Here is a 24,505-nt window from a genome sequence, read left to right as displayed (position 1 = left end):
TCCAGGCTGACTGAACTGAGCCGGAGAGACTGCATGTGCTGGGAAGACAGAGAGACGGGCTGCAGTGCAAGTTAGTTTCTGTAGTTTCGGTCAAAAGATTAATGCTGCTGGGTTCCCATTCAGAAGCAGGGACACCCACAGAGAATTCTCTAATGTTTTGGCAGCCCCCAGAAATTTGCCAGCAACCCACAAGAGGGAGGGGGCGCACACCATTGCATTAGCCAACTAAGAATAACCCAATATACATTTTTTTAAAGCCCTAAAGGTCAAGGTCTCACCTCCTGTGCAGACAGGAAGTGAATATGCAGCAGCTTCCTCTCGCTGTCCACCAGCGGCAGGAAAGTAACCGTAACGTCATCATCTGTATTTAGGTTTGCGCCAGCACCACGATTGTCATAGCCGTCATTCTCCATGGCCACCAAGGCTGAGAAGTGGCCCCGTGTGTAGCCCAAGGCAATGGGGCTTTTCCAGCAGAAACTTTGCTCCCACAGCAGAGGCAAATACACTCCTGAGAAAGATGCAAGTGAAGTCCCAGTTACCTTCACCTGCCCAAACATGAGCTGAAATCCTATTCAATACTGAGCAAAAAGGTTCTCTTACTCACAGGGTGCAGCGCTGGTGGAAGGGTGAAAACCTTAAAGGTGGCCCTCTTCTGGGGACCGGACCAGTAAAACAGAAATTATCTCATGCTTCTTTGCCGTCAAGACCCTGCTCTAACACTGGCAGTGTTCAGTCTCCAACAAGCGGGTAACACCGGGGTTCTCAACTCCAATCCTCTAGACACCCCCCCACAGGTTAGGTTTTATGGTTATCCCAGCTTTAGCACAGGTGGCTCTTTTCTAGAGCACTGAAAAAGCAAGTTTTTAAGGATATCCCTGCTGCAGCACAGATGGCTCAGAGTGTCATCGACTGAGGCTCTGGGCCACCTGTGCTGAAGCTGGGGTATCCTCACAACTTCCTGTTGGAGAGGGGCGGGGCGTTTGGAGGACTGGAGAACGACTGGGTTATAGACTTCAGCACACACAAATGTAATCCCCTTCATTGGAGTGGGCCAGAAAACCATTGTACCATGAAAGGAGAGATGGTTGTGTGAATTAGGGAAGGTAAACAACCACTCAATTCTCCATGATGTTGTGTGTGGACACCCACTGTCACCCTCCCAAAGACTTCACCATGCGCAGCTGCAATATGCAGCACACAACACCCGACTGGCTCAGATAGTTGTCAAAGCTTCAGTCACCTGTCAAAACTGCTCGCTAGAGTTTATTTGTTATATAAATTAAAAGCCTAAAACCTAGAGTCAGTTTGTGAGACTCTTTTAAATAGGTGTACGACTCCTTTTGAGTTAGAAGAGTTGCCCTCACCTATAAATTGTATGAGTTTGACTCGACACTACAAAATCCAAGAAAGTCTTTTCCCTCGGTTTCCCGGAATCATTGGGTGCAATGAACCTGATTAACCCTTTAAATGTGAGGTGCCTATGCAGCAAATGGCAGCATAATGTGGATGCAGACGGAGGATTGGAACATGAAAAGCGTCACCTCATTTACACAAACCAGGCCTTGTTGTCTGCACACTGTATCAATGTTTTGCTCGTCAATGGTGCAGCTCTCATGGGCCATAATAATTTGTGGCAGCGACTCCGTGTCTTACCTTGAAAGCGAGTGTAGCCCAAAGTCTCCCCGCGGAAGCTCTTGTAATATTTTACTCCGTATACTATAATTGGTCTTCTAAGAATGTGCGCGAGGACAAAGATGTGTGTTTGTTCCAAGCTTGCCCCTGGCTGTGACGAGGATAAAAAAAATAAATATAGGCACCATGAAAAGCACAGATACTTGTGACGGTAAACGCTTTGTTGCCAGAAATCCTCATTGATTCTAGAGCACTTTAAAATAAGTTCTTAGTAAGTCACCCAAATAAACAAAGTAATTTATAATCTGAAAGTGTCCTATGCTGATCACCTAAGATTATACATCAAAAGTATTTTAAGTGTAAAACTTCCACAAAAAACTGTCCATTCTGTTTATCCTGCCTCCACATTCCTACAGTACTTCACCAGATGAACCAAATGTTTCCAGCAGCTTCAGAAAATAACATTGGCCTCTACGACCTCAAAACGGTGTGATCTGTAACTATTGATTGTGTTTCTGAATCATATTGGAAGAGATAGATATCACGGAGAAACGATTAAGAATGCATCAGAATACCCAGTCACAAGTTCATTGCACATCCCTCTCCCATAACAGGCTAGGTAGTGTGCGTGGTATAAAGCGCTGCTCTCACCTGGCTGGCCAGTGACAGAATGAAAGCCCAATCTTCCTGCCATTGCTCCTCTCGCAGAGAGAAGTGTAACCCAAAACTCTGCGAGTACCACGACTCCCACTCCTTCCAACGGCTGTAAAACCTGCAACAGAGCCAACAAAGCAGATACATGGAGTCGGCTAGAGGCAAGAAAATGTTTAACAGACCATGAAATCCAGGCAAGCAAAAAAACAGTAAGAAATCCAAGTAGACAGGTGAAGCCACTAGATCAGGGGTGGCCAACTCCAGTCCTCAAGAGCAACCAACAGGACAGGTATTGGGGATATCCCTGCTTCAGCACAGGTGGCTCAATGCTGTGCTGAAGCAGGGATATCCTGAAAATCAGACCTGTTGGTGGCCCTTGAGGACTGGAGTTGGCCACCCCTGCACTAGATCAAAAAGGGCAAAATGCACTATTATTTCAATGGCAAAAAAGTGTTATCCTTAAATCACCTTTATTGCATATTTTTGGGCACCAGCACTTAAATATATACCAAGTATGTGGGCGCCGTAGATAAAAAATAAAACACCCACAGAAAAAGAACCTAAAATTCCATGAAAAGAATAGATTGGCCATCATGAGGCACTCACCAGTGGGAGCAGTCATGTAGGCTGTCATGCAAAGCCTTCCTTAGCACAGAGTCTTTGTCATAGATGCCCCATGTTGCTTGTAGTACGGAGTCCAGCAGGCAGTCGCCTGCAGTGCGGTTCCAAAGTGCATACAGTCTGCTGTCCAGACGAGTTCCCAGCTCCAGTGACCAGTTAATGATGGGCGATTCCTCCTCTAACTCTGGGATGGAGAAGTTAAAAATGTTAGTTGATCTATTCAGCTCATCATGTTACCCAGAGTCTCAGACTGTTCGGAGCCTTGAATTTTGTTTTTCCCCCCCACATCTGCCCCTGGTTACAGTAATGCATTAATCACCTTTCTGCACATCCCGGTCCAGAACTTCGTCAAACAGCTTCTCCTGAACTGTGGGAGGCAAGTCTTCAATATCTACACAAAACAGAGGACGGTTACTGATCATTCACCAGAAGAACAAAGAGGAGCAATACAGCAATACACCACTGTGCGCTCCATCTTACCCTTTTAATTTCTACAAAATCCACAGTACTAGAAAATTACCATAAACTACATGGCATTTCACCCAACAAAACCCAAATGTCAGACAAACACCTTGCCAATACAAACGCAAACTTCCAACCCAATATTTCACCTGCATTCCCAACCTTTCCACCCCCCCAAAACTCCCACACCAGACACTGTTTAATACCCTCCATAAGCAAACACCAGAACCTCAGACATAGAAAAAAAAAATGTCATTACCATCCTGCAGACCCCAACGCATATACAACGTCTATTGCCAACAACCACTCTCCAACACTCCTCACCTAGATACTTACCCGCAGGCAGCGTGAAAGTTACCAGATCGGTCAAGAAGTAACAGGCAAAGTCCCCTTTCCGCTGGTGCATGGAAGCTGCAATCTCCCTCCTGATTTGCTCTGTGAGCTCTGGACACACCATCGCCGGGATACATTTTGCTGCGTGCTGAGCCACCTAGAAATTAGAAAAAGCTCCAACAATTCTGCAACAAAATACTCGTCTCTTAAGTATGCCAATACAGCCTCATTCATCACAAGGGCATCTAGTTTCCAATTTAACTGGCCACCCTTTAATTAAAATACCACCATTGGAAATAATTGTTTGACCCACTTTGGATTACACCTTTTCCAGCACTCCTGCTGTACACAACACCAATTCTTCCTGGTTACATTACTCATCACAACTGCCATTATATGTCCCAGGACTTGCATGAAATATCAAGCACATATTTGAAATATCTCAATGTATCTCTTCCTAAAATTATTTTTTTGAGGCCTGGCAAGACTATGGCAGGAACAGTGGTCAAAGTTGGGGACAAAAACTCCCACCAAGTCCAATAAATCTGCGAAATGCCACTTTTCTGAATTGTACAGATTACAGTACCCCCCTACAAAACAGCATAGAAATAGCTGCAAATAATGAGCAGGTATCCAGGTATCTTAGAGGCATTCTGTCCCTTCGGTGGAAGTGGTGTGTGTAGGAGGTAACCAGGTCCTGACACCGGCCGGGAATCACTCACCTCGGTCAGGAGGATGGCCAGCATGTCCTGTCTCTGGAAGCGAATAGACAGGTGCACCAGAGTGTAACCCACATCGAAGGCCGATGGACGGTTCAAGAGGCGAACTTCATCTGCAGAGAGCTGCCGTGCAATGTCTCCTGCTGAGGACTTGTATGCTTCAACAGCAGATAGGTCACCCTCCACTACCCCTGCGGGACAGAACGCACACGTTAACATTACAAATTCCAGCAAACAGGTAACTGTAGAAAAGGAATCTTCCCTAAGAGTGAGCACCTCGTACTACTATTATAGGAACAGGCAATGCCTGGATTTAATTCATTACAGCAGGCTATAGATGACAGTTAAGACACGACAATGAAAGATTACTAAACAGAAATCCTTTATTTAAAATGATCTTGATCAGTTTTCCCATTTCATGTACCTATATAAAGTACACCATTTTGTTGATATAATCATTTGAAAGCCTACTTACTGTACAAAAACAGGCTTGAACTATAGTTACCATTTAACGATAGTCACTTAAGCAGTGATGCATCTTGTTTTAAGTCATTGCAATGTTACAAAACATTGAAACTATAATTACTAAATTATTAACTTCATATGTACCAGCCGCCTTCATATTAAATGCACAAACAAAATCTTAAAGGTTTAAGATTTCACGTATTAAACCTAGCCCACATTTATAGCCTCTTAATCTCAAAGCTAGATGACAAACGAATTCCTAAAAAGGGAGAAAATAAATATTTAAATACACTATTAGTACTTTAAAAAAAGTTTTAATACATTATATATTTTTTTACTTTTACATGTTTTATCCATTTTTAAAATATCACGTCAATATTCAATAGGCCGGGGGGGGGGGGCGGGGGGGAAGGCGAGGCTTTAACAATAGGCAGGTTAGAGCTTTGTAACCATGTGACCTGGATACACTGGAAAAATCCCAACCTTAGTGAATAATAAACCTATGAGGTTGCCTAGAAAGTCCATAGTGCAGGGGTGGCCAATTATTTCTCAAGGGCTATCAACAGGTCAGGTTTTCAGGATATCCCTGCTTCAGCACCAAGTCTTACACTGAGCCACTTGTGCTGAAGCAGGGATATCCTGAAAACCCTGACCCATTGGTGGCCCTTGAGCATTGGAGTTGGCCACCCGACACAGCGTAATGACAGCACATGAACAAGGGAGCCCGTTATAGCTGCACAGCTTCCTTTATGCCAAGACATGAGTTTGTATATTGTGTCAGTGAGCAGGGAGTGAGAGTCCAGCTCAAAGCCTGGTGTCCGCAAGTGAAATGTTTACAACACCAGGAACTTTTGATATGTATGGACAAGCACGGATTTCAGACAGAAAAAGCTATTTCAGTTACTGCTTGTATCCGACAAGTGATGACTGACAAAACTTAGTCTCCCCTCTGTGCACCTTCCCGGCAGCTGCTGACCGGGATGTGGAGACACTGGGCTATTAATATACAGCATCCCTTCTATGTAGGAGATTAGGTGTCAAAGGGGTATAGAAGAGATAAGAAATGAAATACAACAACCCAAGAAAATGTCGGAGACAGGAACACTCAGCCACTTTGCAGTTTAGATGAGATTCAGACTTGATACATGGGCAGTGTGTCCGAGTAGCTGACTGTCAGCAAGCGGCACAGCTCTGTGATCAGAGAATAATGCAAGAATAGCAGAGGTGGGACTATGATTCTTGCAAAACAGATCAATATCAAATCCATCTACAAAACATGCACTAAATGCTGATGAAAAACATGGAAATAAACCAATAGCAAAGCCTGCTCAGACACTTCACACTGGCAGGCCTGGTGAGTCATCAGACACCAGATATTTATAGGAGCCCAAGAGACTGCATCCAGTACAAACACCGCTCTGTACGGTTACAAGTTTTCCTCTCGTTATGCTTCTAGGCTTGACAAACGTATATCATTTTACCATATTCTACAGATGTATAAAATGATATACAAGGTCCAACATGCACATGAACTTGGGAAGCAAGTAGAGATCAGACCACACATCATTTTTTGCAGGATCTACCCCTCAGTCAGCTGAAATGCAGTACTGTAATGTGTTTCCTGGAGGACGGCCTAACCTTAAAGAGCAGCACCTCCCAGGGCAGGTGTGTGAGGGGGGGGGAGGGGGGGAGGAGGGTGGAAGCACATCAAAAGGATGTGAACATTTCCTTAACACATACCTATTACATCAACATACCGAGTTCTGTAGACATTCAACCTGCTTGGCCACAATGATTTGGGGGAGGGATAAGTGCAGAGAAACACTCTTCTTTAAAATGGAAATATCTTAAGAGAGGATAAAAAGCCTTGTACAAAAAGGCACCCATGACATGAGAAATCTAATGCCAGCAACCTCCAAGACAGATGGCCAACTCCAGTCAAGGTCCACCCACAGGCCAAGTTTTAAGGATATCCCTGCTTCAGTACAGGTGGCTCGACCAGTGGCTCAGTTGACTGAGCCACTGATTGTGCCACCTGTGCTGTAGCAGGTATATCCTTAAAACGTGGCCTGTGGGTGGCCCTTGAGGACAGGAGTTGGTCACTCCTGCTCCAAGAAGAATTTACATTTTCAGTTGTTCATTGAAAGAACTTTATGTACTCACTATTCTATTATGCACAACACTAAGTGGTGGGTGTTGTCATTGACAAGGAGCAGCATCTACCACCAGTCTGCTTATTGCAAATGGGGTTACATCAGGGAAACCAAAATGTATAGAAACAAACACCGTGGCATATACAACGAGCTCTCTGACACGTGTGTATAATTATCTACTACTGACCTGCAGATTACTTGGAAAGTGAGACAAAAGTAATACTCCCTATTACAGATTAAAAATAGAACAGGGATCACTCACCCACACATGCATTCAGGAATAGCCAGTCAGTCTTCCTCATTCTGTTCTTGATTTGCTTTAACTTTTTGAGATCCAGTTCCAGCTCATCCTTGCTGCCCACTGCCCCGGCAAGCTCAATCCTCTGAAAATCCATTTTCATCTCAGAATCTCGCTTGGAAGTGGGTGGGGACCTTCTTTGGCTGTTGCTGCTGCTGCAGCCGCCTCTCCAGCGAGCACGGTCCTGCTCATTTATAAGGGAGGAGGCTTCATCCGCATCAGCCAGCTCTATAGCGTCCATATTGTTGGGAGAAGGGTGGTCGCAGACAACACATTTCTTCACTTTGGCACAGTTCTCATAAGTGCAAGCAGAACAAGTCCAGTGCAGACCCTTAGTGTTTAGTTTATTTCGGTCATTATATTCTTCACATGGATCAATGGGGCTGGGGATGGACCGTAAACCAGATCCAGATGACTGAGGGGACTCCGTAGGGCTGCGTGTCCTGCGCTGGGACAAACACTGTGTGCATCGGATGGCTCTAGCCCAGTTCAGATAGGTACACAAGTGGCATGACCATTTACTGCCACTTTCCATAGTATATGAAGTTTTCACACGGGGTCTAGCACTTGAATCGGGGCATATCAAAGGGCTCCCACCTCCTCTTTCTATGGTACCCACATCAGGGGTGCTGCTTTTGAATGGCTCCTCCGTTATAATGGCACCACTCGGCCTTTGGGCGCGACACATGGTGCACTTGATAGCAGATGGCCAATTCTCATACGTACAATATTCGCAAGCCCATTTTATGCCATGCTCCGTCATGGTGACACTTGCAAGTAAGGATGTATGTAGCAGTCAGGAAGCTGCAGAAGAGATGAAAAGTTAGGGACACCAGCTGGGGGAAATAGCTAGAGCAGCAACCTGTACAGGTAGAATTCACAATTAACAAGTTACACAGGCATAGAAAGTGGCGTGTCCATCACCAGAAGAGAATGTCATCCTTTGAATTACAATACACCTACTTCACGGAGCAAAAATAGAAGCTAGTCGCAAATCATAGGACACCCAAACACGCTCACTTAATGCAAAAAACCTGTATGATCCATTCCTCCTTTAACTAATTACCCACCCAACAATGGAGACGTCTCACCCAACAGCATTCAAGGTCGAAAGGCAAGCTAAATGACACACACACACACACACACACACACACACACACCTACAGAATTAAGCCGGAGATCTCTTTAAACAAGTTCTACTCCAACAATGGATGAAGGCAATTAAAATGTAAAATCATATTGAAATGTTTCTCATTTTAAATACCAAGTAATACATCTGTGGAATTTAATAAACCACCATCTTGTTCAGTTTCATTTGAGAATTAAGTAATTAGCGGCTTTTCAAACACACACCTTAGGCCACACAGCCCGAAAACAAAGACATGAAGTCCGTCACGGGTGCCCATAGTGGACGCGGCGGCGCTGTGCAGCAATATGGCAACCAACATCGCTGTAGTCAGTCGATTTTGTGTTGGTGCGGCGGCTGCGTGCCGTCAGCGTCACATGAAGCCGTTCAGCCATTAATGGTGAACCGCTCGCGTGATGTCACGGGCCACGTCACGGGCCACCTCCCCTGTCGCCCTCCTGCACAAAAGTGCAACTATCACTATAGCGATGGCAACGTGTGACGTAAGCGGTCGCGGTCCAAAACGATTTTAAAAACAGACTTGTCTGTGGACCAAATCATAACTTGGGCGTGATACGGTGTAGAGCCCAGACAGAGTGCAATAATGATCATTACGCTGCCAACATTCAAGGGAACAGAGTCCATCCACAGCATTAATAAGATCCACATTCTTACGTTGAAAGACTTATCCATACAACTAGGGCATAGGGTTGGAACAGTATGCAACAGTTTGACAAAGTTATGTGTTGTTGCAACCGACAATCTTTTTTTGTCAGTGAAAAACAAGATTTGGGCAAGCAGTGAATGTCCGCTTACTTTGTTCCCCAATAGCAGCTCCTAACATGGAGGGCACTTTCTATATACAGCACCTGTACAATGAAGGTGAACATAACTTTTAGAAACTTGACAAGTGGCTGCAAGGACAGGGAGGGGGGAAAAAAAGAGGGGGGGGATTGTTTGCCGTCTGATACAGGCATACCCCGCATTAACATATGCAATGGGACCGGAGCATGTATGTAAAGCGAAAATGTACTTAAAGTGAAGCACTACCTTTTCCCACTTATCGATGCATGTACTGTACTGCAATCGTTATATACGTGCATAACTGATGTAAATAACGCATTTGTAACAGTCTCTATAGTCTCCCTGCTTGCGCACAGCTTCGGTACAAGTAGGGAGACGGTATTGCTGTTCAGGACGTGATGACAGGCGCATGCGTGAGCTGCCGTTTGCCTATTGGGCAATATGTACTTACTCGCGAGTGTACTTAAAGTGAGTGTACTTAAAGCGGGGTATGCCTGTACTGAACACAAGAAAGTATTTGCCATATTAGAATAAAGTGAAGTCGTCAGCCATGCATCAACTATTCTACCATTTTAAAAGATATCCAAAGTATATTGCAAACCCTAGTTGTGAAGGTACAAAAGCAAATAGCACAAAATATAGACTATCTGCTGCTTTCACTTTATTAAAGGCCAATTAGGAGCTATTAAACAAACCTAGAACACTGCTATAATGCCCAAAGTTGCTGTATTATAAGAAATTAACCAATAGAAGTTTGAAACAATACAAAACGGGGGCAGAGTTTTAAATGGGTTTCCTCCAAAAACAGAATAGTATTTGACAAACATTAAACATGAAATCAATGTCGAATTTTAGAGAAAAAGTTGCAGAATGAGCAAGTTGTAATGCACCTTTGAATGAACAATTGGGATTGATGCAGTTAGTAAGCGACCAGACAAACTAATCAATGCACAAAAGTGGATGATGGGTTCCAGTAATGTCACTAAATGTCTGTGGAAACATAGCAGACCAAGTGCTCTAGTCATAATTAACATATCAACAGAACAAAAATAAAAAAGAGAGGAAGGGGTATTCATTTGAGGCAAATAAAACTACTAGAGCAGGATTATATTGACCCAGGATGGAGGTTATGTAGTTACTGTGTATTCAAAGGCTGCTGTGCAGGGTTTATTTTTGTACACATATAGGACATTAATAGGTTAAAGACTGATGGGTCCCGGGTCGTCTTTCATTCTAATTTTCTATGTCAATCTACTCGCCCTTGGGGTTCCCTCCCCCATTCTGTGCGTCTCAGGTTCTGTACGGAGATCCTCAGCTTGTTATAGCCGTAAGAAGAAGAGTAGGGCTGTTAGGAGATCGTGCATAGCTCGGGATAATAGAGGGAATTGCAAACTGACCCATGCATGGCACACAGATGGCTCTGACTTGCATGCATCGGCAAAATCAGGAAAATGAGAAGAAAAGCCTGAAAATACTCACTTAACCCAGTCACTGCCAGAGGGACCAGCCACAAATTGCAGTGCGACAGGAAAGGGGTAAATGGGCTATTAATGCTTGGATTGCATTTAAGATCAAGGCAAATCGTGGTACTCGCCACTGTAATTCCTATCCCAGTTTCTTCGTTGATGAGCAATAGAAAAATGTATATTGGGATGTCAGGTACAGATGGATAAAGGGAGTGTCACGTTGTGGGGCCTTGACCTTATGCAAGATTGCTCGATGTATATCATTTGTTAAACCTACAGTAATTTACCAAGCTACAATCATTCTATGGACTTTATTACAGATTAAACTGCGAAATCATCCAGTAGATTCTGGATCAGATTAATATTTGGGTACAAAAAATAAATAAAAAACACCACACTGAATCATAGGGTGGTATTTTTAAAAACATAATAAAATGATTGTTAACAGTGGGTGACCATGTACAGGAGGGGATAAAAACAAAGGTCTGTCATCCACCTCCAAGAGCTGCTCCCATTGTAATTGGTCAGGTAATCGTGAATACATTTCTGTAAACGCATCGGAGTAACAACCCCCTCTCCCAGAAACCTAGGAGTTTAACGCAAGGTTAGCATCTTGCTCCCCCCGAGCAGGGCCTACTAAAATGTAAAAATAAAATAATAAATATAAATATTTTTTTATTTCTCGTTACCATGATAACGTAACCTCCCCAATGCACTGGGCTTTGGGGAGAGCTCAATTTTAACATCCCGTACACTTCATATGCTTATATGTCGTGAACGGGGAACCAGATTAAAAAATTTAAGACAAGGACAAGACAAGAGGATCTCTTAAAGGGAAGAGAAGGAATAAATAACATTTAAAAAAAAAAAAAAATTAACAAAATAAAAACCACACACAGCAAACAAGATGTGATCTTTGTTCAGCACAATGTGTTCGTATTATGGGCCTCACTGCTGAATCATTTATTCAAATAGGTTAAGAGCTCAACCCCACCCAGCAGCTGTAAACAGATTATGTCCAGAACCGTATTATACATTATTTATTTTGTCATCTCATAAATTGGTTAAATACAGCTTTACATGTACCTAGTAAAGAATGGGTGAGAGGTTTAGAAGGAAGGAGTCTTTGCTGGAGTGATTTGTTGGGCTGTGGCTATTTGTAATTAAAAAAAAAAAAAAAAAATCTATCTATCTCCATCCCTGTACAAGGCTCCAACAGCAACCAACATTTTACTTGTTGACAAGCAAATCATTAACTGCAACATGCTAATGGAACACACGCATTTTAAGAGACGCCATAACGATCACATCACCTATAATTTAAAGTTAGTGTCACATGGAGCACAGCATTATAGGTTCTGATACCAGAGCGCACTTCTTTATATCGCATGATTAATACATACAAATCATATGACAAACAAGAAATACTACTAATGCTAGATACTGTATTACAATTTTTTTTATTTATTTAAATGAAGCCTATTTCTCTGGGAAGATGTGGGAATAACAGTCATATGTTAATATATCAGCTGAATCGGTTTTATTAGGCGATTTAGGTTTAGCTTTTTTACCTGCTATGAGGATCATATGGCTCGCTGTGTGCAAAGATATTTAAATAATTTCCACCAATTGCTTCTAATGCAGCTCTACTGGGAAAAGCCATGTGTTTATGATGAATAACCACAGAACAGAAAATAATGTGGCAATGGAAATCTCAACCATAATAAACACGACAAATAGTTAAATTAATCATTTGTGTAAAGGTGCTATAAATACATGGAAATGTACATTTGAGTCAGCACATGTCCAATGTATTTGTGACTGTATCCCTGATGTAATGTATTTCCCCACAAAAAAAAAAAAAGAAGAAACCACACAACATCGGGCACAGAGGAGCTGCAAAGGACCCCCAAAGCATCTAAGAGTCTACAATGGCTTGTCGATCGGTTTTAAGATTCTTTACAAGTACTGTATGAGAAAACATTCACTCCACAACAAATAAACTACATCAGCAACTACCCGAAATAATGTGTATTCACTACAAAGAAACAATCCATGCAATAGGCCGTATTTATTTATTAAAATCAGGTCTGTAGTATTAGATTATGCAGGGGTGCGCAAAGTTTCTTACATGCGCCCCCCGTCTCATCTCCACTCCGGCTCGCACCCCCCTCCCTTCACGGCTCGTGTCAAAGGACGTTGCTGGGTCATGTGATGTAATTTGATGCTGGGTTGCCATGGAGATGCGTCGTTGGAAGGAAAGTAAAAGTTGCAGAGGCCTCACACTATCCCCGGCATTTATTTTAAATGCTTTAGGGGAAGCGCGGGGCCTCTAACAACCGCGCCCCCCTTCACCCCACCCCCCCAAGAAAATCTTGCACCCGCCCCTTTGCACACTCGAGATAATGCTTACTACCTTTTAAGTTTTTAAATTCAACTCAATGCTATTTTTAATATACTGATAACCCACTGATTTCTATAGCTTTAGCACAACTCCCCAGCAGTGAAACATCTTTGCAACACTTTCCTGTTTGTGGTAACGTGTTGCCAATATTCCCAGGCGTTTGAGCTGCAAACTGCAATAGATTATCTAAACATTGTTACCTTGGTAGTATTAGGATACATTGCAGCTGTTGAGTTACACTGACTGAAGGATTGATACGGAAAGGCAGCCATTTAGTGAACCCTGGGAAGCAGGATCTTTGCTGATCGGTCACAGGAGAACTAATCGATCGGGAGCTTAGGAAATTAGTTTTCAAAAAGGTAATAAGGCTGCATATATAATAAATTAAAAAAAAATGTGTTTTAAAGTGCCGCTTGGATTGCCTGTTTATTATCACTATACTCTGCAGCTCCTCCTTTTCATTCAGATTTATTTCCCTTTTATGGTCTTAATTCTCCCCGAAGGTCCCTCCAACTCCATCAGTGACTCCATGGATAGTGTGCATCTGGACAGAGAGCTCAATTTCCTCAGCACCTTCTGCTGTCCAACATTCCACAAAACCTTTCCAACCATTCCAAAGTCCGTGTCATACAATGAACCTTTCACATTCTCAAATTCATCCTTGATCAGTTGTGGTGTTGCATTATTAGAGGAACAGAAAACTTGAGACCTTATTTAATATACATACTCTTTCTTTTATAGCACCTACAGGAATGTCATGAGTAACTGAAGATAAGCATTACAGACGTACCTGCCAAGACACACCTTGATGACAAACTCAAAATTAAACTTCATGTTTTAGAGTTCATAAATTAAAAAATATGGCAACCCGATGACAAATTTTACATAATCGCAAGGTGACCTCAAGCAACCTGCTACTTTAAAAGCTCAGTATAACAGAACAGTAGATTAACAGACTAGGTGTTTCATTCTTGGTGAAAGAGGATCAGACATACACGAGAAAACAGAATACACAGATTATCTAGATCAGTGCTGCTCAACTCCAGTTCTCAAGACCCCCAACAGATCAGTTTTTCAGGATATCCCTGCTTCATCACAGGTGGCTCAATTTCATTGAGCCACCTGTGCTGAAGCTGGGATATCCTTAAAACCTGATCTGTTGTGGGGTTTGGAGTACTGAAGTTGAGCACCACTGATCTAGATGAGCTAGCGATATAGTCAGAGTTGCTTGGTCCAAAGCTGGCTGCTTATGATTCCATCTGTGGCACAGCTGGCAGAAAGCAGCTCAGCTGCAGCTACCTCTATAGATTTCATGCAGCTTAGTATCCTGCACAGTGTCTTAACTCATTGGTTGTCCATCAGCCTGCAATACATGGTAAAGCAGAGGACTGCTGGCAGCATCAGAGTTAAAGGCATGAGAAAAATATTTGCTTCAACAGCAGTTAGATACAAGCAATTGACTAGAATGTGGGTCTGAGGGTTTATAGGTGCAATTCCACTAGCTAGTCCCTTTTCCATCCCAAATCAGAATCCTTCACTAGTGTCCCATTTCTGTAAACTTTTTGCTGCAAAACCTTATGTTCTCTTAACGACGCCTTAAAAAGGACAGGTACTCCATTTTAGAAAGAGTATTGTATAGTTTATACTTGTTTTTGCCATCTTCACATTTCAACTTTCAAGTCTAAGGGGAGATCCACCAACATCTGGTACGGGTTAACGTACTGCGATCAATGGCAGCTAAGGTAGGGTTTCGGTGCATTAATGGAGATAAGAGAATCCCCCCCCCCCCTATGTGTGTAGAGATACAAAGTCTTACAAACACAGCCTCTAAGCTCAAAAACCCAAACCCACCACGTGTCAAAAAAGGAGTGTGACCTCAAGTACTATAACAAAAGACAAAAAGCCTCAATGCTACACGCAGTATGACAAATCATATAGTTAAATACTTCTGTTTTTCTTCATATGTGAGGGTCATTTAGATAAATTATTTGGTCAAAGCATTTTAAGCTTGCAAACCATGCCATGGTAACACCACTTTTGCAAGTCTTGACACTACAGTACCCACAAAAAAAATCCCCCAAACTCTAATGGAGGGAGAATAGACTGGTCCTTCACAAGGACTGCAATTTCTACTGGTAAACAATGGAGATTTGTGACTCCCCCCATACCCCCCTGGCTTCAAGCACCTTCATCCCACCTTTTTACATTGCCGTTCCTGTTACACAACTGTGAGTGACCAATCTATTAAAGGTAGTTCTCCCTCCATGAGAGGTTATGAGAGCCTATTGTAGGTACAGTAATGTTAGGACTTTGCAACCCCCACCAAGGTATCCCCTCTTAAGCTAAACATGCTTTGGCCAAAGAATTTAACTAAAATGACCCTCACTTAAGAAAAACAGATAAAGAATGTTAAACGGCAAAAGAATAGTAGAGAAGAGGTTACATGGCAAAGTGCTTTCACTTAACTGCTAATCAAACATGGTATAAAAGTGAGACCACTGCTACTGTACAACTAGAACATCGAGGCCTATACATACGTCCTTGTGTGCTGATAGGCTTCCAGTAAAGCTTTCCGTCTGCTTTCTGCATCTAGTAATGACGACACACATTTTACAAAGACATTTGTAAAGATCCACTTGGCAGCCGAGGCAAAGATATGCCTAAAGTGTCAACCCTCTCATTGCTGAAACCCAAATTTTGTGAATACAGATCTGACACCTAATAGGATTTGAAAAACAGTCATTGTTTACACCTTGTACTTGAAATCGCTGGGTGTCTATGAATGTGCCAGATTTTGATTAACAGGCAGATAAAGCAGCTTATCTAAGGTCACAAAGAGCTCACACACTAGATGGCCATATTTTCTAAGCCATACGTCACATACTGTGCAGTTAAATGGCACAGCCTCTGTAAATATGGCTCCAAGTATCAATACAGTGACCAGTGGCTTAAAGCAGCAGTCGGCAGTTCTCGCAATTATTCTATTTTTTTTTTTTTAACTAACCTGAATGTCCATCAGAGCAGAACCCCCAGTTCCCAAGCAATGAGACCCTTTGTTCACCAGCGGACACAAAATAGAAACCCATCAAGGCTCACGGTGGTGGCAAAAAAAACAAAAAAGCAAGCCACTTGTTATTGGTGTTGCTTGGGAATGGGAGGTTGGAGGACCATGGATGAGCTCAGGAAGATCCCCTAGTTTAGGGCAGAAGAACAAGTATTGTAAAAAGTGTGTTGGGTGGATTGCTGCTTTAAAAAGGTAGTGAAATGTCATTTCATATCCACACTTGCACAAAAGGGCTAAAATATATAATTAAAAAAAAAAATCCCTCCAACAGATCAAGGGCAACACATCACTGAGTGAGAGGAACAATGTACACATGTAGAGGAAGTTTTAGGGGTTTCAAAAGCTCTGATCACTTATTTCACCCATTGAGAACTCGCATCTGGCCACAAAAAACAATGCATCACTACCAACGTCATAGCCACACTTCTTCAGGGCCAATGCATCTACTACAACTTTAGGGCAGATTCAAGTGCTGGTACGGATTAGCAGACCCGATCATGCATTAACACCCATTGCCTGTGGTGGTAGTTGGGTGCTCTAACCCGTACAGGCCCCTTTGTGAGACATAAAAGGGAATTTAAAAAAAATCGAGACCGATTACCAATACTGGACACCGATAAAAAGGTCAGAAAAATAAATGAAACATTTGCTATAAAATCATACCATTTTTTTCTACCAATAACCCCCCCCCCCCAAAAAAAAAATCTAAAAAAAAAAATAAAGAAGAGCAAAGCACCTTCACTGCACAGTAGTATTCAGACAATATTTTCTAATAATGTGCAAGGTAACCATGTCAAAGAAATGCCCAAACAAGTACAGTATCTTTTATTTATCTCCTCTTACCTCTCCCATCGTACTTTCAGTGTCTCTTTTGCCAACACCTCCTCCTCTATTGATCTCTCTGTGGGGGTACCCCAGGGCTCTATCCTGGGACCCCTTCTCTTTTCACACTCTCTCTAGGTGACCTAATCACATCTTTTGGGTTTAAATATCACCATTATGCTGACGACACACAAATTTACCTTTCAACCCCTGACCTTACACCTGCTATACAGACCAAAATTTCTGAATGCCTCTCTGGAATATCATCCTGGATGGCCATCCGCCGACTGAAACTTAACATGGAAAAAACCGAGCTCCTTATACTTCCTCCCAAACCTGGCCCTACTACCTCCTTCCACATTGCTATTGGAAATACGATCATTCACCCAGCAGCCCAAGCACGCTGCCTAGGGGTTACACTTGATTCCTCTCTCTCATATTCAAAACGTTTCTAAAACTTGTAGCTTTTTCCTCCGCAATATCACAAAGATACGCCCTTTCCTCTGTTACTCAACTGCTAAAACTCACACAGGCCCTCATTCTCTCACGTCTCGATTACTGCAACCTCCTGCTGTCCGGCCTTCCTGCCTCTCACCTGTCTCCCCTACAATCTATCCTAAACGCTGCTGCCAGAATCACTCTACTCTTTCCTAAATCTGTCTCCGCATCTCCCCTCCTGAAATCCCTCTCCTGGCTTCCGATCAAATCCCGTATCTCACACAATTCTCCTGCTCACTTTTAAAGCTTTACATTCTTCTGCCCCTCCTTACATCTCAGCCCTAATTTCTCGCTATGCATCATCCCGACTCTTGCGTTCTTCTCAAGGATGTCTTCTTTCTACCCCCTTTGTATCTAAAGCTCTCTCCCGCCTTAAAACTTTCTCACTGACTGCCCCACACCTCTGGAATGCCCTTCCCCTCAATACCCGACTAGCACCCTCTCTATCCACCTTAAGACACATCTGCTTAAAGAAGCATATGAAGAGCACTGGATGATCATGGACACATGATACATAAAGCTTGGCCCCCTGCAGACGCACTTACTAGAACTCCCTCCTACTGTCTCTGTACGTTCTCCCTACCTACCAATTAGATTGTAAGCTCCTCGGAGCAGGGACTCCACTTCCTTAATGTTACTTTTATGTCTGAAGCACTTATTCCCATGATCTGTTATTTATATTATTTGTTATTTATATGATATGTATTACTACTGTGAAGCGCTATGTACATTTATGGCGCTATATAAAGACATACAATACATACAATTTAACAGTAATCAACTTTTTTCCACAGAGAAAAAAAATAAATAAAGATATAGACAGATATATGTATATATTTCCTCATGGGGGGGAATAAATAAATCACATTGCTGCTTTATATGTGTACACATTTTGTGATAAGTCAACCCGTTTAATATTTAGAGCACTTACAAGAAATTCTCAAAACCTGTTGAAATGATTTACCTGTATAATAATGTAAAATGTATTCTGTGTGTGTAATGGAGTCACGAGCCTGTCGGGTTTTTATTAGCTGTATTGGAATTAACATACCAAATAAATAAAGACATACAATTGAAAGTCCCGTCGGGAAGCCTTTAAAAGCAGCAGTTCCCCCATCTTGGTCTTTATAAAGTAGGGGCTTGGGTGTTGAACTGCACTATTCTGAACTCTATAGGGGCGACCACGTTCCAGAGATACGTAGCTTGTAATTTGCCAAAGGAATTAAGGAAACAAGATGGTGTCTGGGGTTATCCAATAGAAAGCGGCAGCGCCATTCCCGGATAATGTCACAGCTTCCTATTGGATGCAGTTGTGAGGCTGACACAATTAACTTTTTTTTTTGGAAATCAAAAAGCACATTAAGAGATTTTTCAGGAACAGAAGCAGAGAATACGGGGAAAAAAATAAAACCAAAAAAGGAAGATGAAAGCCTTAACCCCTCGGGTGCCAAAGAGGCCAGTAACACGCAGGTTGCAGCTCCACTCTACTGTGCAATAATGACACAATAAAGAGAAAGCATGTTTCATATGTGAATGTTAGGATATCATTGCCTTCTTTGCATACTGTGAAAAGCATCAACAAGGATCTTTCAGGGTTTACAATACATACCAAGGACCAGAGCTCTGTTAGAAAACAGATTTTTAGCAACCGACAATTCCAATCATACTTAAAAATCTCCCCGTGAAGTGATTTCAAATCAAATTTTCTACAAAAAAGGAAGTTATTGGAGAACTTCACAAAAGAAGAAAATTAAAACTTACATTAAAAACAAAAACAACCCCCCCCCCCCCCGACTAATTCAACCTCGCTAATCAGCACCATTGTCTTGAACTGTTGAGTAGAAATCCCTAGACTTCAGTCCCTGTGTTGGACTCTATGGAAAAGCAAGATGAAGGCGACAAGTAATTCGAAGACCACGTTCCTTTCTTAGAATTCATTCCACTGGCGACAGGCAGCTTTCTTACTACAGTTGTCATCTGGTAATCACATGCTCTGAAGCAACATACAAATAATGTCCTGAGCCCTACAGAGCCTGGACAATCTTTGGAAAGAAAAATATATCTTGATTCGCGTAAAGTTCGAATAAAAAGCTGAACAGTTTCCACGGATCGGACAAACGATTTCTCTATGACTCTATATCAGAAGATTAATGTCAGTCATCTAGACTTATCATGCTCTTGCTTGTAATCACAGTCCTCAGGACCCAACAAGGAATGTTTGGAACTCTTCTGAACATATTATCCATGCCTTTGGCAACATTTGTAGAATTTCTCTGGCGCAAAACTTTGGATGAATGAGTAAATCTTACCTGTACCAGGGGGCCCCCTGGAGCTCAGTGGTGGTCCTGCTCATTGGTGATCTGGGAGATCTATATTTCTAGTTTTCGGGTCCTGTTTAGAAAAAAAACAAAACACCTACAAACATGGCCGCCATGTTCACTAGTAGAAAGTATTTTCTATTGGCAGCTGGAACGAACCCTGGCAGCCATATTGTTTTCTCAGTTTGCCTGGTGGACATCTGGTCCAGCCTGGGTTTGCTGCGTAGCTCCTGAATCAGCGTATAACCCGGATGTCGGGGAACCGCCGTGGTTCAGGCAAGATTACATTTTTTTTTTAAATATATATCTATAGCGCCAGGATTGCAGCTTTAAATTCATGTATGTCCAACCTCTTTTATTGAGAACTCCCAAGTCCACACATCCCAATCATACATACCACAAAATATGAAATATAAAACATTTGTAAGTCGGAGCTTACATGTAACAGAGGAAAGAATGCTGTAGCAATGGAGTGTGGAATACTCAGGAAAGTACAATTTAGTGACCAGCATGATACATTCTTTCATCAATAAACAAATTGTTCTGTGTTTTGAGGGGAAATGGGTCTTCTCAAATGATAGAATAATAAATAATATTATAGGCTACAAAAAAAAAAACAATATGTATGACTGCTGCAACAGAAAACAATAGAAAGGCTAGTTAAAGAGCCTTACTAGAAAATAGGTAATTTCTTTACTCATGAAATAGGAAGGATTGCAGTTTGCGATTTTCTCATGGTTGGAATGCCAATTCGTTGCCTACACTGTATTACACACACAGCGAGCATCTCCTTCTCACCCAATATGTTTGGATGATTCAGGTGTGTGTGTGTATAGTGATCATTTTCACACAAATTGTGGATGGCACTCCAGCACTAAATTCACTTCATCCCAAGATGAAAAGAATCGGTGTAGGAAGGAATTTGATGCGAGCCCAAGAAAGTCTGGGGGCGGAATTTGTGAAACATCATCTTGCTATTTACAAGCTTGCGGAACATTCTTTGTACAGTAAAGCAGAGTGCAATGGGAGGGACAGACCTGATGCACTGTGGGACTTTGCTTTTCAGTTACTATGTTACTAAGCAATTGCAATCCCAGTGGTGGCACTGCCAAGGACAACTCCACATATATGCATCTTTAACCTATCGAGAGCTGGAGGTGCCAGAGAAGGACGAGCCATTCCACACTTGCCGAGTTTGTAACCCCTGAAGAAATACATGCAAAGGCTTCTTAAGCACTCGAAGGGTAAATTAAGTCGTTAACTGACCTTGGGCAATTTACTTTCTTTCTGTAACTCGGCAAACCAAATATTACGTTGTAAGCTGTATGGGCAGGAACTTGTGTCTGAAAAAAAGAGAATAAATAAATAATGCAGTGCTGTGTAACTATGTATGTCTTTATTTATATAGCACCATTAATGTACATAATGCTTCACAGTAGTAATGCACGTGACAATCAATCATATAAATAACAAATAATAAAAATAACACAAAGGGGAGAAATGCTTCAGACATAAAAGTAACATTTGGAAGAGGAATCCCTGCTCCGAAGAGCTTACAGTCTAATTGGTAGGTAGGAAGAACGTACAGAGACAGTAGGAGGGGAATTCTGGTAAGTGCGTTACATATATCTATATATGTAAGTCCCAGCCGCAAGCGCCGCCCGCTGAGCGCTAGCGGGGACTTAACCTTAAAAGGTAGATAGAGAGGGTGTTAGTTGGGTATTGAGGGGAAGGGCATTCCAGAGGTGTGGGGCAGTCAGTGAGAAAGGTTTAAGGCGGGAGAGGGCTTTAGATACAAAGTGGGGAGAGAGAAGACATTCTTGAGCAGAACGCAAGAGTCAGGATGTGCATAGCGAGAAATTAGGGCTGAGATGTAAGGAGGGGCAGAAGAGTGTAAAGCTTTAAAAGTGAGGAGGAGAATTGAGTGCAAGATGCGGGATTTGATAGGAAGCCAGAAGAGTGATTTCAGCAGATGAGACGCCGAGACAGATTTAGGAAAGAGTAGAGTGATTCTGGCAGCAGCATTTAGGATAGATTGTAGGGGAGACAGGGGAGAGGTGGGAAGGCCAGGCAGCAGGAGGTTACAGTAATCGAGATGGGAGAGAATGAGGGCCTGAGTCAGAGTTTTAGCAGTCGAACTACAGAGGAAAGGGTGTATCTTTGTAATATTGCAGAGGAAAAGGCGGCAGGTTTTTAGATACATTTTGAATGTGAGAGGAGTCGTCGAGTGTGACCCCTAGGCAGCGTGCTTGGGCTACTGGGTGAATGACAGTACTTCCAACAGTAATGTGGAAGGAGGTAATAGGGCCAGGTTTGGGAGGAGGTTGAGCTCTGTTTTTGCCATGTTAAGTTTAAGTCGGCAGAGGGCCATGCAGGATGATATTGCAGAGAGACATTCAGAAACGGTCTGTACAGCAGGTGTAAGGTCAGAGGTTGAAAAGTAAATTTGTGTGTCGTCAGTATAGAGGTGATATTTAAACCCAAGAGATGTGATTAGGTCACCAAGAGAAAGTGTGTACAGAGAAAAGAGAAGAGGTCCAGGACAGAGGCCTGGGGTAACCCCACAGAGAGATCGATAGAGGAGGTGGTGTTAGCAGAAGAGACACTGAAAGTACGATGGGAGAGTTAAGAGGAGATCCAGGGTAGAGCTTTGTTACGAATACCAAGAGTATGGAGAATGTGAACGAGAAAAGGGTGGTCCACAGTATGAAATGCTGCAGAGAGGTCAAGTAATATATGAGCAGAGTAATGACCTATCTTTGGCATCATGGAGGTCATTAATTATTTTAGTGAGGGCTGATTATGATTATGACAATGATTATGTTCTGTTACACCCATTAAGTACGACGCACAACAAGTATTCTGTTTATGTTAGATAAATGCCATCACGTAAGCAATCTTTTTCACTGACGTAAAAAGCATCAAAGCAACAAGTGACATCCAAATTGCCCAGGATAGTCATATGCGGCAATGATCCAATGAAAGGATACCAAGAACGGTCACTGCAGGCGCTAGTCCTAAAGATGCCCCATTTGTGTACAAGTCACAGCAGGATCAGATCACGGATTACACTGCAAATATTCTACTGATGATTACAATCGAGTCACAAGCCATTCACCACGATTACATCACAACATAAAAATATAACAGATAAAATACTCAATGGCAATAACTGCACAGTAAACATAATATATAAAGTTGACGTGTTCATTGGCATGGGGTATAAATAATGAACTAAAATATCCACTCTGTAAACAGGCTAAAAGCAGAAAGCTAAACCCTGGAAGGATTGCACAGGCCAAGATAAATCATTATGGGTAAAATAACAGTGGGGCACAAGGCTGTATCAGATGTCATAACAGAGGCAGATGCCGGGGTCACAGTGTGTGTTGATTCTCTCATTCCCTCACACAATAGTCATACTGGGTGGAAGCTGCAGGATACACTGTTTACAACCAGCCCCTCCTCCTACTGAAATAGGCTGTCAACACAAGCATAGAGGCAGCAAATTCAGCAAGGGCTTGGGATGAACATGGATATAGAATTTGAAATTTATTTTAAAAGATCCCAAAGAACATATTACCTTTTGTTTGCATTTATAAAATATTAATATAGCCTAGCTTTACATTTTTATGTATTAATTTAATTTTTTTAAATAAATGTATGGCCAGGGTGTCTCAAACATGTCTTCCAAACACGAAGACCACACATACACAACATATTAGCAGATAACGTGAACCATGCATCAGTCCATAACCCTTAGACTTAATAAAAATAGCCGTATTGCTATATAATGCTGACAGTGTCTGGGTCACAGGGAAGATAAACAGACTTGCCCAAGGTCACCAGCAGCTGACCCTGACATTGAAACAGGACTCCAGCTTATAAAAAAAAAATGAAAAAAGAGAAGGTGATGACAATAGCACGAAGCCCCCCCTGGTGTAAACACAGGGCCTGGCCGGCGTCAGGAAGGAACCTCTGGCTGTGCGTTACCAGGCTGCCCCCTTTACCTGCCCCATGGGTGGGAAATAGACCGGACCTCATTAACCCTTCAGCGCCAGCGACGCACTACAGAGCGCCCCCCTCTCATCATTTAACCCTTGCAGCGCTGGGGACACACAACCTCTGGCATTTACAATCGCTGTAACTAGGGATGAGACTGACCCCAACGGGGGCTGCCCAGGGACCCAGACCCTATAGTTCTTAACTAGATGAGATAGATAGATATATATATATATATGTCCCCGCAGCACAGTATGGGGATGTACACATAAACGTCTCCCCACAGGGAGTGCGGAGGCTGCTGGGCCAAGGAGCTTGCAATCTCACATGCGCCATAGTGAGGTGTGGGAGTGACTTGGAGGAGGGTCTGGGTAGGCCCCCGGAATGTGTGTTTTGCCTCATATGGGCGACTGCTGGGTTTATGTCGCGACCGGCGGCTCAATGTCGCGATAAGGACTCACCTGGCTTTATCCTGCCGCCGGGCTCCCTGCCCAGCTCATTTCACCCCCGGGACCGGACCTCTCTCGGTGCCTCTCGCCCGGTCCCTCCCGCTCTGGCCCGGTATTCTCCAGCTCGGCTCGGTCCAGTCCTTCCTATAATGGCGGCTCCGGAGACCGAAGCAAAATAAAGCAGACGGGAACCGCGTGACGTCACACTGCACCTC

At 42.8% G+C, this 24,505-nt stretch overlaps 1 protein-coding gene across 3 annotated transcripts in view; it reads right to left on the bottom strand.

Annotated features, from left to right (window-relative positions):
• ZRANB1 (zinc finger RANBP2-type containing 1) overlaps window positions 1-24,505 on the bottom strand; it is a 26,857-nt gene extending 2,352 nt beyond the window's left edge. Inside the window, exons 1-11 of one of the 3 annotated variants that reach the window (XM_075612173.1) lie at window positions 24,303-24,505; window positions 21,106-21,182; window positions 19,831-19,912; window positions 7,302-8,141; window positions 4,425-4,612; window positions 3,706-3,859; window positions 3,227-3,298; window positions 2,893-3,091; window positions 2,284-2,404; window positions 1,654-1,783; window positions 279-508 (exon numbers count right to left, since the gene is read on the bottom strand). In XM_075612173.1, coding sequence (XP_075468288.1) covers window positions 279-508; window positions 1,654-1,783; window positions 2,284-2,404; window positions 2,893-3,091; window positions 3,227-3,298; window positions 3,706-3,859; window positions 4,425-4,612; window positions 7,302-8,100 — 1,893 coding nt within the window. In that variant the 5' untranslated portion in view covers window positions 8,101-8,141; window positions 19,831-19,912; window positions 21,106-21,182; window positions 24,303-24,505. The remainder of the gene's footprint in view (window positions 1-278; window positions 509-1,653; window positions 1,784-2,283; window positions 2,405-2,892; window positions 3,092-3,226; window positions 3,299-3,705; window positions 3,860-4,424; window positions 4,613-7,301; window positions 8,142-19,830; window positions 19,913-21,105; window positions 21,183-24,302) is intronic. The other 2 variants (XM_075612172.1, XM_075612174.1) reach the window with 2 other exon arrangements.

The sequence above is a fragment of the Ascaphus truei genome, chromosome 8, assembly GCF_040206685.1.
Source record: "Ascaphus truei isolate aAscTru1 chromosome 8, aAscTru1.hap1, whole genome shotgun sequence".
Lineage (NCBI taxonomy): Eukaryota > Metazoa > Chordata > Amphibia > Anura > Ascaphidae > Ascaphus > Ascaphus truei.
The sequence above is the reverse complement of the archived record's forward strand: the minus strand, read 5'-3'. Positions and strand labels throughout refer to the sequence as shown.